General features: G+C 37.3%; 2 protein-coding genes across 4 annotated transcripts; both read left to right on the top strand.

The window, feature by feature from the left end:
- Positions 1-18: 18 nt before the first annotated feature.
- On the top strand, positions 19-8,409 carry RB195_020523 (uncharacterized protein; the record flags this gene model as incomplete). 2 transcript variants are annotated; one of them, XM_064188865.1, is made up of 18 exons in its annotated part: positions 19-78; positions 2,439-2,570; positions 2,811-2,938; positions 3,008-3,111; positions 3,172-3,244; positions 3,551-3,704; positions 3,771-3,982; positions 4,642-4,717; positions 4,812-4,906; positions 5,246-5,346; positions 5,424-5,569; positions 6,358-6,460; positions 6,524-6,618; positions 6,780-6,905; positions 7,062-7,193; positions 7,317-7,397; positions 7,640-7,765; positions 8,326-8,409. In XM_064188865.1, 18 exons carry the CDS (start codon positions 19-21, stop codon positions 8,407-8,409), a joined length of 2,028 nt encoding a protein of 675 aa, XP_064044746.1. The 2 variants fall into 2 exon arrangements, with proteins under 2 accessions (XP_064044746.1, XP_064044747.1); XM_064188866.1 differs by lacking the exon at positions 19-78 and adding an exon at positions 1,100-1,177.
- A 762-nt stretch (positions 8,410-9,171) lies between these two features.
- RB195_020522 (uncharacterized protein) lies at positions 9,172-14,261 on the top strand (the record flags this gene model as incomplete). Of its 2 annotated transcripts, XM_064188864.1 has the most annotated exons (18): positions 9,172-9,177; positions 9,222-9,242; positions 9,297-9,374; positions 9,434-9,491; positions 9,771-9,895; positions 10,606-10,671; positions 10,947-11,098; positions 11,177-11,225; positions 11,299-11,456; positions 11,509-11,616; positions 11,675-11,796; positions 12,186-12,292; positions 12,628-12,703; positions 12,804-12,912; positions 12,993-13,072; positions 13,141-13,309; positions 13,576-13,669; positions 13,962-14,261. In XM_064188864.1, 18 exons carry the CDS (start codon positions 9,172-9,174, stop codon positions 14,259-14,261), a joined length of 1,878 nt encoding a protein of 625 aa, XP_064044744.1. The 2 variants fall into 2 exon arrangements, with proteins under 2 accessions (XP_064044744.1, XP_064044745.1); XM_064188863.1 differs by lacking the exons at positions 9,172-9,177; positions 9,222-9,242; positions 13,962-14,261 and adding an exon at positions 13,807-13,920.
- Positions 14,262-14,396: the final 135 nt, after the last annotated feature.

The following is a 14,396-nucleotide window of genomic DNA, read 5'->3' as shown; positions in this document are numbered from 1 at the left end:
CAGACTAACTCACTGCTGATGGCGCAACGAAAATGGCGTATCTTCGACAGTGTCCATCATCTGGTGTACATCCATACGGTAATACTCTATTCCATTTTTTACTATTATTATTATTATATTATTATTATTATATTATTACTACTATTTACTATTGATTTTTTTTTACTCTATTCTAGAGAAATGTCTTGTTTACTGCGTATTTTTTTTCTAACTGTTTGCTTATTTGCACACGTATTTGAAATTGCCAAATATGCAGTCGGACCTAGATGATCAGGAATAGATGCTCTGACTTGCGCTGCAGTTGTGTGAGCGATTATAGTCGAGACAAAACCACATGAAGTTTGGTGCAGTTGCGTAAGCGTTCGTGCCTATAGCGGCGCCTAGGGAATCGAGGCGGGACCATCGCGAACAGCAGCGATGATGAGCGATACTAACTAGGATCCATTCGCGACTCCAGTCACTGTTTTCGCAGTTTTTTTTTCGGCCTACGTTTGTCCTACATCGATATCAACCTCTAGCGGCATTGTGCCGCTTCGAGCGCAGCAGCTTACGCAATTTTTTTTTTTTTTTTTTTTTTTTTTTTTTCTTTCCCTCTTCTTTTTTTTTTTTTTTCTTTTTTTTTTTTAATGGTGTGTGTTGTGTTTTCCAGCTCTGAAGTTCAATTAAAATGGGTGTAGCAACCGTGACCAGTAGTAAGTTTATGAAATGTCCGGATGGATTGAGTGCAAAGGTTTCAAGAAATGGGTTGAATTTCAGCACTAGGAAGACATATAACAGTTTTAAAGTGTGATGATGCAATGAGTGGACGAAAATGGAGATCACAACCAAAGAAATGTAGACGGTTGTTTAGGTGGTTGTTGTGTGTTCTCGTTCAGTGGTGGGATTTTAAAACTTGACATTCGAGAATGTTCATTTAAAATTGTTTCCTTTTTTGAGTGTTAAGGAGTTCCATGTGACTGTAGTTTTGTCATTTTTCTTTCCTGAGCGTTGACTGATTTATCTCTTTATTTAACAGAAAAAAATCGTTTTTTTAATCAAATGAAGCGTCGGGATGCAGCACCAACAGCTCATATGCATCCCAACAGAAGAGAAACTCTAAATGTTGCCTGATCAACTTCTCCTGGAAACTCTATTTCTGTCGCGCAGGGTTTCAAAAGGGATGAGATATAGTATTGAGGTAGTTATCGATCTTCTCGGATATTACACTCTGGTATGAATCCCACAACTTCCAATTTATATTACCTATTGATTCATCGTACTTTGTACTGGCTGTGCTTTCTTTCTTTGGAAATTAGATTAAATTTCGGGTAAAATGCAGGCGGAGTGCGCTCAGCACTCAGTGACGGCCTTATTTCTGGAAGTAAATAACTAAATGAACCGGTTCCCAAGACTTAAGCATTGGTTTTAAGGGATCTATAGCATGTAAGTTAAAGTCACTAAGAGAAAAACGTAAGCTAGAGCGTCTTTTCGTGCCATTAGGTTTCTCCATCGCCCGCACCCGCTAGTAAAGTAAGTAAGAGCGTGATGGCAGTAATTCCTTGATCCCTTTGACTCTCCTTCTGCTTCGAAGAAATCGATCGTGCGCGAGTAATTCTTCCATTGAATGAAATGAAGGGGCGAATAGCGCAAGAACCGAGAAATTGCTAAACTTTTGTCAGCGCTGTTTTCAACAAAATTTTAAATCACGTAATGTCCTCCTGCGACTTTCATCTTTTCTTATAAAAATTGTATTACTTACATCATTTTTGCATATGTGCACTGGATTCATCCAGAAGAAAATGGGAAATCAGAGCAAAAGCTCGAAGAGAAAAAAAAGACTGCCAAACTTTTGTCCGCCACTATATATATATATTTATTAATTTATTTATTTGAAAACATCCGTAGTTGTGACATTAAAAAGAACAAAAAAGAACAGAACTCACTAGAATTTCGCCTAAATTTCATACAGTAAGATCATGCAGTGTACGTACATATTTACCAGTACGTTAATACTGATACTCAATATTTTATTGATCTTTCCACAAAACTCTGGAGGACTTTTCATGGTTCATCATCGCCCAAACCTACGTTTCATGTTGCATCAGCAGTTACGAAATTCCTCGGTCTTGAAGAGTGAAGTCACGATTTCAGCGTTATTTCACTTCGTTCGCCTCTCAGATTCCTCGAATCTAACAAAGGAGTAACTTTCTCTTCCAAATTCTAAGTTCTCTCTACGAAGAGAAGCCTGACTGACTATCTCCTACTTACTTGTAATCTACTGAGACGTAAAATAAAAACTTATATCCGTAGCGCTTCTGCGTACTTTCAACAGTTTTTGTCTGAAAGAGCAAGGTTACAGTCGGTAAATTTATCTATTATCATTATTTCTTATATTTTATTGGAATTTTTGATTTTACTGTTCTTTTCTTAGAAATATTTTTTGTTAATATCGTTTAAAGGCTCGCCGAAGAACACTAACGATGCCTCCAAAACGGGAGCAAAAGAAGGAAACGGAGTCGTTGACTGGAGTTATAGTGGTGGATTCATATGATCCACGTTTTGCCCCGCTATCACCTACGATTGGACCATGGGTAAGTCGCTTTTTTCGTTTTATGATTACGCCTTTCGCTGTTTCTTTTCAATAAGTTTTTTTTTTTCTCTAAAATGTATGCCTCATTTATGCGGTTTTCATACATGTAGAAAGCATGTCATATTCTTTTTCTCATCTGGCATTAATTGTTTTCATAAAACTGATGCTGGTGCCAAATTTTATGCATTTTCAACTACATATCAGATGCGTTTTGAGAGATTTAAAACATATCCCATTCCAGTGTCTTCAACCCATTTGTAATGTGCCTTTAATTGATTTCACCTTGTCATGGATAATGCGAACCGAGGTTCGAAAAGTTATGCTTGTCGTATCAGAAAAGAATGCGCCATATTTGGAGAAAGTCGAAAGGTTCGTGTACACTTTCATGGCTTAGCACCTTAATTATTGTTTCTAATTATCAATTAACATCGATTACAGGCAATGGAAACATTGTTTTGAGTCTTTATCTGTAATATCTTGCAAAAACGCAATGAGTGTTGGCGATGCGTTGAGAGAAGTGGATACTCGAGGATTACTAACGGGTATTTTCTGCAGGGTTCTGATTTCGCTGTTTTTTTTTTACCTAAATTTTAAAGATTTAGGTGATTTCTTGCTGATTTCAAATCCTGCAACTTTTACTTCATCTACTCTTCGAGCTCAAATAGCTGCCTATAGGTTTGTTGAGACTCGTGGTTTCTCTGTTATTATGTATAGATGAGGTGATTCATTGCAGAGGTAAAGAATAATTTGCTGCCTAGTAAATGGAAATAAGATATATGAAACTTGAAAATCGATGCTATGTAAACATTTTGTAGAATCAAAGTGTAATTATTTTGAAGAAGGATTGTTTTCGAACATAGTCTAGTAATCTTTGTTATTTTGGGCGCGATACAGTCGAAATAATTTCATTCATGACTTTTTTGATTTTGTACCTTCAATTCGTCGTGGTTATCATTTCCCCGGATGTTTTTTTTTTTGCAGGGAACGACGTAGAGAAAATAAAAATAACGTTATGACTGTGATTTACTCGGACCTCAAAACTCCCAAAAATGCTGTTGTTGGTATTGAAAAGACGACGAAGAAGCTGAAAATCTACCACAAACAAGAAGATCCCACTCAATTGGATATCGATAAGGTGTCCATTACTCCTAAAGTTTTCCCCTATATTTTTCGTTTTCGACGGTTTTATTGTCTCTTACAGCCCCACTTCATCGGAGATACTGTCATACGTCGAGATATCGTTGATAGCGGAATTGCAATATGCTCATTGAATATTTCGGCTCAGTTTAGCGACAATTTTGATTTTCAACATAGAGATGACGTTATTAGGGAAATTCTAGTCAATGAAGAAATACTACTGCAGAATATTCATGTTGAAGTACTTCCAGCCTCTGAGGCTGCGCTTAGTGTCACGTGAGTTTATCGTTTTTAGTCTGCCATACTTAAAGAATATACTTGTCTTTGTCTTGGAAAAAAAAATGAGCTTGAGATTTTAATGCACTTTTGCGATAGGGTTGTTCTGGAGTAGTGGGTGCTATGTGGTGTGCTATAAAATTTGTACAACCTCTTACCATAGTGTAACAACTTAATTGATTTAATTTCTCCATGAAAGATACTGTTGAGATGAATTTCTGAGGGAATCGACCATATTTTCGGTGAAGTTTTGTGCATTGTTTTTATCTGTGCATGACAGAATCAGAATTTTGTGATATGAGGACAGAAAACTCTTTTGTTTCGATGAGAGCGGCCTGCTCTTGGCCATCACTTTTTGATTTTCATTCGCGTTTCATTTGGAAGAGAGTTGGTAATCAGTGGTAGCGTGGCAACATTGCCAGTAAACGACATCTTTCTTGATTGATTTTTGGAAGGAAAGAGCCAGAAAGGTGGTTGAGTACGAAAAGAAAGAAACTCGTGCTTGTGTTTTGGTGAGGGCTGGTTGCATCAAACTTTCTTTTTTGCGCATGCTGCTATATTCTATATTAAACAAAAATAGCGGTTTTTCCTGACGCACATTATCTTCGGCATTAGTTACCTCATCAACTTCCAATGAGTGCTGTTTTTATTACTTTTAGTGATTACTGTTCACTGTTACTTATAAGTAATCTTCTTATGGAACGGTGGTTTTATCCATTGGTGCCTGATAGAATGGTGAGTATGTTTACGACACTGTACCTTCATGGGTTCTCTGATTTCGTTTATTGGTCATACAGTGCTGATTAGCTTGTTGTATCCGTCGTTTCAGACATGTGAGGATTGTTGTGGTTTCAACGCTTTGCCTGGTAATGTATATGTAGCTGTTGATGAACAAGATTTTGGGAGATTGTCGCCAGTAGGAAGGTAAATAGTGATATATTTGCCTAGCAACAGAATTTGAGTAGAAAATGGATTATTTCTGATCCATTACTTACCAAATGAACATCTTAAATATGGGAAGTTCTACTTTACCTAGTAATTTTCTAATAATAGACTTATTGTTGAAAATATCATTGTATTCAAGTATCACTCGACGTTAGATTGGTTCCATATCGTTGAACTGTGAAATTTCAAAAGGTCTAGTTCACGAAAATCTCTTGTACTTGAAACGTATGATGATTGGGGTTTTTCGTGAAACTACGTCATCTTCCGCGAAGTTATTCGATTAACCATGTTAAAAACACATCGGCATCTGGTTTCTAGTGTTTGCAAACGTGCTTTCAACACGACCTTCGGCAATAAATGTGATGTGCACGAGTCAGCTATAGTCAGTTGTTCAACTATTGGACGGGCTAGTCATATCGGTAGGTTGTTTTTAAGTCTTATAGTGAATTATTTGTGATTATTTATGCAAGTGCTTTTCGTAGAATAATCAATTTAGGAGCAGATAGCGTTGTTATAAACTGCATAGTGGGTGAAAATTGCGTGATCGGTGCAAACTGTCGTCTTGAAGAGTCCGTAATTGGGAATGGTGTTTGCATACCAGATGGAACTCAACTACAAAAGTATTCCGTCATATCAGCCGAAGTAAGGATGTATTTTAGAACTGTGAGATGAATGACATCAAACACATGGTGGCCGGAAAGTATGTGCGTCTTGAGAAATCAGTTTATGTTCAAGTATTATTTACATTCTTAGCCTGTAAAGTTGCAAAGATCTTCCATTTCCAGTCCGTCATAGTCTCGGAAAGCAACGAAGATTTCTGTGACGGTTTAAATTTTTCGGAACCCTTCTTTTAAATCGGATATCCCCAAGTTAAAAATCATTTGCGGGCGTTGCGGTTTGAAGGGAACACAACTAGTCACGAAGTCTCAGCTTCTATTTTAGGTGGTTCCGCTTAGATGTGCTTTTCAGGCTTTTCATCACCTTATTCGTTTCTGCTATTTTCTGAATTATTTCTTTATTTTATTTACTTACTATATCATGTTTACTAGGAGATGATTGCCTGATTTCCACTTCACATCATATTTCGAAAAATCTTCAGCTTCACTGCTTGACCAGATGAACAGCAGAATATTGATCGAAACACGCTCCCGCTTTATTCTCGAAACCCATTCAAGCTGTTGGCACCAGCACTGAAAATATTAGAAGATGACAAGTATTTGTAATGTACACAAGCTGTGGATGAGCTGAAAAGCTAGATAGGAACTCATAGGTTTCGGCCACAATTTGCTTTTTCACATAGATAACCGAGGACAATAAATCTTTAGCTTCTTCTTTTTTGATGCCATTTATTCTTTAAGTAGAATAGTTGAAATATTTGATATTCATAATTGCTAAGAATGAGGTTGCTCCAGTAAGTGCTGATACTCCAGGTTTCTTACCCTGCCGGTATGGATCTACCTGCCAACTGCGCCTTATGTTCATGTCGACCTCACGAAGATTTTGATGAAACTATCAAGTGCAAGGCCATCAAGGGTAAGCTGTCGTTCATCTTTGATTTTTCGGATTTTTCTCCACCTGCAATGGTGATCTTTGGAGATGTCCACATTTGGACGCTCGCCAGTGGCGGACCTTTCTGGACTGTGAATGGTCGAAAGGCTGACTCAGGGAATGGAAGTGTAGGCGATGAGAATGTAAGTGATAAATATTTTTTAAATGTATTTGTCTTTTTTTTTTCGCCTCTTTCTCTTTCCCTTTGTGTTTTCTTCAAAGTTTTGGTTCCTTCTATTTTTTTTTTCGTGACCCTCTACTTTCTGTGATGTACTCTACCAGCTATTAGTAAGCATCCGCTTAGGAAGTTGATGTGGGCACAGAGAGTGAATCAGGTGAACCAGCTGAGTTGGACGCAACTGCGCAGTTTTACGAGGAAGTCGCCGAAAGCATGGAGAGGATTCAAGGCTTTACATTCAGTGATCAGCAGGTGAGTCGATACATTTGAAAGATAACAAACAAACAGTTCCTGTGCGTCATGTGTTTTACGTGATCATGAAGCATAAAATTTCGTAACACTTTCTTATCAGTGCTGATTCTACGAAAAATGCATCTTTTTTTGTTGTATTTTTTGGTTTTTATTCAGATGCATAATTTAATACTTGAAATCAACTCGTCAAAGCTTGCTTACAATATATCAATGGAAGATGTTGCTAAATATGTGTTCTCCGCATTCTTAGCTCTCCCAGGAAATGAGACCTGGAAAGGTTTGAAAGAAGTTAGTTTTCACTTATTTATTTAGTTATCATACGTATTCTAGTTTATCGATTTGTTTAGCTCCCCGGTCATTCCTGATGTTACTTACTGTTTATTTATGTGTCTACTCACGTAATTTTTTCAGCTCTGCAGTAAATGGATCTTGTTATTCAAAAACTATTATAAACCAAAGAAAAGCCAAGTGCAGCTATTATTGGCGATAGAGGTATGGCACTATCCTTTCATTTACTTTCGATTTGTTTAAATTCCGCGAAGACCAGCCTAGTGTTGTAAACGAACGTCGGGGTAATTGTGTCCTACAGGTTTTGTATCTCACTAGAGCTTGGTTTACTTTGGTATCAATGTGATGAAGAGGTATCATCGATGGGGATTCACTAAACGCAGAGAAATTGCATCCTAGTCATTTCTTGATACAGTAATTTCCATAAATATTCTTTCTCATTCTAGGAACGATACAAAGAGAGCCCTGAGGAATTTGGTGTGATGATTGCGCGACTGGTGCATTTTTTGTACAACGATTTAGATGTACTAGAGGAAGATGCTATTCTGGAATGGACGAGTTCAATAGATGAGGTGATGTTTTGAAAAGCTGTCCAGCAATATTTGCTGTTTGCACTTCCGTCCTTCTCGATCCAGTTATTCATTTATCCACCTTTGAATTAGACTGTAGCAAAGACACTTCGGGATTTTCTACATTCATCAACATTTTCACTCCATATTGTTATTTTCTTTGTTTTTTTACTTCCATGGGTTTGCTTTTGGTTCAAATATTATTACGGTTAGAACCGATATAAAATAACGAGCTTGTTTTGGTTGATTCTTACTTTAACAAAGAACTTTGAAATATATCGATCTAATATGCCTCATTCTAAAACTAATTTTCTTCTTGGTTTTTCTAGTTTCAACCTCATGCGCCTAAGATCTTAGAAATGAGTCCTACTTGTACAGAGGAAGTTATTCAGCAATTTTTTTTTAAAAGTAATATTCAAATCGTGTACTACTTTTTAAGCAGTACCAAGATTGTTATTGATCTTTATTCTTTTAATATTCAAATCCTATGCAAGTGAATTAGTTTTTTTTGTGGCTATATTGATGAACCTCGTAAGTAAATTTCAGATCATTTCCTTTTTCAGAGCTCTGAATTAAACCGAATAATGAAACCGATCGTTGAGTGGTTACAACAGGATAGTGATGAAGATGAAAGCGAAGAAGAATGAAGTTCAAATGTGATTGTTTGTATTTTGTGATGAATCGGTGTACTTTCAAAAGTTCAATATGTCATTACTGTTTTTCTTGTTTCGGGTAACACTGCTAGCACTCGCCAAAAAAAAATTGAGGAAAAATTGTTTTTCGGCTATGGTATGATTATAAGAGTGGAATAAAAAATAATTATGATTAGTGTATTGCAAGAACAAGGAGTTTTAATCCCTGTATGTACCTTTGAACAATGTTGTACCGATATATACGTATGGAGAGGAAACAACCGTTTTCGAGTTGGACGAGCAGAGTGTTGTAGAAGTAGTGACTAGGAGAAATTTAAAAACTATGGCATAAATAGACGGAATCGGAGGATTGAAAACGTTAAAGAATTGAAACAAATGCATGCATGAGAACCTCATGCGATTTTGGTACATCGTCATGTTAGCTTAGTGAGTTTGGTGGCATTGATTGACAAGCTTCGAGAAATTGCGATCGACCCAGTTCCATTCCTTCGTAAAGCGTAAAACCCCTTGTTGGCTTTAATATCTCAGCCACTTCGAGCCGAATAACACGTGAAATCCAATCTTGAAGTTACGGTCTCATTTTAAAAACCTCCTTACCTCAAGCGAGAAAATTTTTAGGACATCATTTAGAACTTTTCCAAATTTTTCCTAGGAAATTGAATAGGTGATTACACATCAAACTAACTTAGTTGAACACAAGAATGGTGTGGATTTTTGCAAAGAGAGAGAAAGAAAGGGAAAGACGTATAGGTGATTATGCAGGTATGTCAATTAGTGCGATAAATGCTAAAGGAGATTACTGACAGAACATAGTTGAAGTCAACGAGGTCAGTTTTAAGTCACAGGTTCACTTTTAAAAATCTCCCAAATGAAAATTATAGATGTCATTCTTAAATCTAGTCGATTTTGATGGATCAATAAAGAGGAATAAGAAACAAGAAGCTGTATTAAACACATTTGTGAGTTCCTTGGCGGTTCCAATGGAAATAAAGTTCCTTTATTTACGAAGAAATTTCAGAATGATCGGGAGAGATTTCTGCGAGAGCTGGAAGCGCAACGAAAGGCGCGAGCCGTCGGTGAGTAGACTATTGATTGCTGGTCTGATCATAGGAAAGAACAATGTGACTTGTTTGGGGTATGGTAGGCATCCATTTTTCGTCTACGGTCATAAAAATGTATTTTATAATGAAATCGTCACATTCCGTAGATGGATATACGTCTGCTAGGAGTTATTAGGATAGTTTTTCGTTTGTTTTTGTTCTGAGGGTTTTACTGTTTTCTTATTTCCTCCTGATTTCCTCCGCAAATTATTTCTTCTACTCCATATCTTAAGAATTAAGAGAGAATTCTTGCAGACCAGAAACAGCAGAAAGCCGCCATAGTTGTCCAGAGATCTTGGAAAGCGTACAAGGCACGAACTGAGATTGCTGAACAGCTCCGCGAGGAATTCGATGAAATTGGCAGACCAACGACAAAAGAGGTATTGGAATGGAATAGACTACTATGCCTTCTTGGCATACTTATTGTTTGAATTAATTATGTTTGTTATGTTGTGTTTTACTTCGTATTTTATCCTATACAAAGTTCTTAAGATTCTTTTTTTGCTTATGGTCATTACTTCTGATCAGCAGTCATCCCTTTGTGCTATTTGATGACGTGATAGAAAATTTACGAGGACGAATATGCGGTTAAGTTAAGCGGAAAGTGCTGTAAATACATCGCGAGAGCATAGTCATTTTTTTTTATTTTGAATATACTTATTTGAATGTAAAATTTAAAGGTTAAAGGAAGGTTACGTTGGGTCGCATGAACTTTTTGAATGCTTTCTGAGAAATCAGAAAATTGAATCACGTCGTTTGCTTAGTGCTTTTATCAATTCCTCTTTTTTGACTCTAGCTTTAGTGATGGTTTTTACTTCGATATTTAGTTTCTAGAGTACTCTTCCAACTGAATACTTTCCAAACTTTTGCTTAAACTTTTGCTTTTACTTAGATTACAAGTTTCCGTAATATAGTATCGTTGACTTTATCACATGTTTTATGTTTCTTTGAGATTCCTTGCTTTCAATATTCTTAAATTTAACTAGGACTAACCTGTAAGGAATTCAATTTTCGCGTTCCTTTGAGTAATTGTTGTCTAAGTTTTTTTTTGTTTACAAATTATACTTATTGTCGAAACTATCTCGTTCAGGCTTTAAACCTTCAAATGACTCGTATTAATGTGTTCTATCATCATCCTGACGACGATAGTCGATTGGTGAGGATTTTTGGGAACATCTTGGGTTTGTATTTGTTAGTTCTCCAGAGAAGTATAGTTGCAAATTCGACTGAGGTCTCGAAGTTGTTGTAAATCACAAGTGTTTTAGCGTACATACAGTCTAAAAGCTTCTGCTTTATTCTTACTCATTTGATTGCTTTGCTCAAGCAAATATATCATCTGAGCTGGTAATCGTGTGTTAATTTGAAGGATTTTGGACATGGACTGGTTGTCATATGTTATAGTTGAGAGGATTTTTGAATGATGCCGTCTAGGTTACTTTGTGCTCTGCCGCTTTGGGTTTATTCCGTGCACATGGAGAACAAAGTGGACTTCTGTCTGCCCAAGGGAAGATGGTTTTTTACAAATGCCTTCTGAGATATCTATCACATGCTGGAAAGGAAACGAATTTTGTGATGCCTATTAGGTATTATATTCTTTTGCTGACACTTTTAAATTGTGTGGTTCTGTGTCAATTTGATCCTCTTAGCAATTATGGTTTCAGATTTCTGGAAACGTTCCTTGAACCACGGGACTCAATTCATATAACTAAGGTTTAACTTCGTCTATTCGCTGATTTACTAGAATTATCCGAAAAAGAGTTCTTTCCATAAAAAAACCATTCAGCTGGGCTATTTCAAATCCATGCTGGAGTTGGTTGCAAAACTTGCTCCGGAACGTGACAAGGGAGCACCCATTGTTATAGAAACTCGTCTCTCACCACGTCTGGATTCACTTTGCGAACAGTTATTACTTCCTATAATGAGATCATCTGGAAGAGAAAGGTAGCTTTTATCGTATTTCTTTATTGTCGTGTTACGTTATTATTTTCTGTAGGATTTCAATAATTCGTTCTCTTATTGGATCCATATGTGCGAGCGAGCATTCAGCTGTTATGGCTTCTTTGGTCATACCATACTATTGTCGTTCTCTTGGAGCAGCGAGGTTGGTAAAAATTTGAGATACGAGCGAATTCATACAATACGAACGATAGGCTCTTCAGAATTTCGCTTCGGGACACTTTGGACGCGTTCGGAACCAAACCGACTGCTGACACTGTACCTGCTGGAATAACGTCGACATATTTTTTGGGACTGCTGTTTGGTATTTGTGAGCATTGTGCAGGTAAATGCTTTTATTATATTTTGCAGATATCTGTGACGAGACTTTGTGTGCTTCATGCGCACTTTGATTTCAAAGTACTTGTTCTCTCCTAGATGTAGATCTTCTCCTGGTTGTTTTGAAATTTAACATACTTCAAATTCTGTCAATTCTCTCAATTACTCTGAGAAAAGTAGATGATTCAGCGTTAAAATGTATATAAATCAATCATCTACTTTTCTCAGAGTAATTGAGAGAATTGACAGAATTTGAAGTATGTTAAATTTCAAAACAACCAGGAGAAGATCTACAGTAGAGTAATATAATTCAATTGTAGACAGCTTAATGATAAAAAGCAAGAAAAGTGTAGAGTTTCTGATTTTCTTAAACAACTGGAGTCGGTTCTGTTATAGTATCTGATGAGGACAAGTTTCTGCTGCTTTCTACATGCGCGGGATACAAGCAAGTTATGCAACATTTGGAATCTGAGGACAAAGTGACGGCACTGGCAGATGAAAAGGTTTGTGTATAGCCTTTTTTGCTACACTGAGTATTTGGATTATCTAAACGGTTTGTAAAACTCTACTAGATTGCCTTCGAAGGGACCTTTGTTTATTATATGTTGCTCTGGTAGGCAATTACCCCTAATGTCGAAAATAGTACATTGCGATAAGTAGTGTCCAATAAATCTAACAATATAGTATGGTTGCGCCTTCTTTTGATAAATTTTTGTCTTCTAGCTCATCAAATTCATTCTCTTTCACGCCTCCGTTGTGATAACTTGCTTCGCCAACATAATTATTAAAAATTCTATACTATATTGTTGCGCCGAAATCTAAAAGTATTAATTTTTAGGCACAAGCGTTTATGATCACTTCTATAAATGCGTCATTCGAATCTCCAGCCTTTTCGGCTCTTTGCAAGAATGCTGGTAGGTCGTTGAAAATAAACAAACTTTTTTTTTGTTGCAAGATTTCCCTAACTAAAATTATTAGTCTGCACCTTATTTTTGTTAATGCTGAAAATTTCAGTGCTTTTCCCGACTGACGAAAATGTTTGGTCACTAGTAGCATTTGAGAAACAAATTCGTAACTCTGACACGATGATGATGCTGGGGACCTCGTCGGCATGCATGAATAAGTATTAGAATTAGTATATCTGTTTCGGATTTAATTACATTTTATTTATTCATTTATTTTATTACAAAGTGCAACATTGAGGTTGTGGCAAATATTGATGAATCTGCAATCGCGCTGCGCTTCCGGACGACTATCGAATCACATAGACTTGTTGAAAATGGGTAAGTTAGCTAGAAATTTAAGTAAAAGCGTTTCGATATCATTTTACACGGAATACTTTGTACTTTAGGACATCCCTTGGATGACGCTTCTAGAGATCAGCTTACGCAAGCGTTGTCTTTATTCTGTGGATGCCTTGTGGCGTGCATAACCTCTGTAGATGACGCTGACTTTGCTGCTGGGCATCCGAACATCATTTTCAGCAACGAAAAACTCAGAGAAATGATCACTGTTATAAGGTAAATATATTAAGTATTTGAACAGCTTTCTGTGGTTCCTAGCAAATCAAATGACTATAATGTTCTTTTTTCTGATTTGCTTGAAAAGGTAAAATTTTTAAATATTAAAACCTGTCAACCTCGAGTTATTCCGTAGCAGTTACCAGTGATTAGTCTGTGCAAGTCACATTATATCATAGGGTTGCTTTATTCAGTATGAACACGGTTACTTACGATTATTGGAGTTAAAACCTCTCGTATCGATTAGTCATTGAGCGGTGTTATAGAGATGTTGGATTGGGCCTAATAGACCTTGCTTTCCCTGAGGATTTCTTCGTAACAGCAAAAGCAGCAGAGGAGAGGAATCGTGACGCAGCCAAGGTGAGTTGTTTTGTACTAACCGTTTTGAACAATTTATCGTTCAGTTATTTATTTTTCACTCTCATTCTCTAATTTATTAAAATGATTTTTTTGCTTTCGATTTGCTATAATGTCAGTATATAACTCTCTTTTCGTAGCGAGAAATAAACTCCGCTATCGAGATATTCCACGGATCTCCCTCACTAGAGGGATCACAGCCGGTTAGTCGCGAGGCTACGTGGCGCGTCCCCGGATGGCGGATAGGGGGCTAATCGCGGACCAAAAACGACCTTGTGCTTGCCCAGAGATGCAGGTGGATTCAGGGGATGGACTCCCTGTTTCTGCTGAGCCAGGACTGACTCATGACATCGTTGTATCCCGCACATCGGTCCGGCCAAAAACCTGCAATCAAGTGATTGGGAGATGCAAGGGAGGCGGTTTGGAGTCGCCTTCAACAAAAAAGCTCCACATGTCCACTCCGGGAGAACGGAAGTTCTCCCAGAAACTCATGGGACTAGAGGCTTGCAACCTGCCCATGGGTTTTAAAATTTTTACGCAAAACACAGTAATAGAAAAGAGTCTCCTGATTCCGGAGGAAAGCCTGGTACGGTAGCGCCAGGTAGGACGGGGTTGCAGGAGTCATGCAGGCTATGAAAACGGAAAGGAACTAGGATGGCGATCTGTACTTATAACGCACGTACGTTTGCATCGGAAGCGGCCATCGAAGATCTGATGATGCAAGCCAAGA

This window comes from Necator americanus, chromosome II, assembly GCF_031761385.1.
Source record: "Necator americanus strain Aroian chromosome II, whole genome shotgun sequence".
NCBI classification, from domain to species: domain Eukaryota; kingdom Metazoa; phylum Nematoda; class Chromadorea; order Rhabditida; family Ancylostomatidae; genus Necator; species Necator americanus.
Note: the sequence above shows the minus strand (reverse complement) of the source record. Positions and strands in the feature narration are given on the sequence as shown.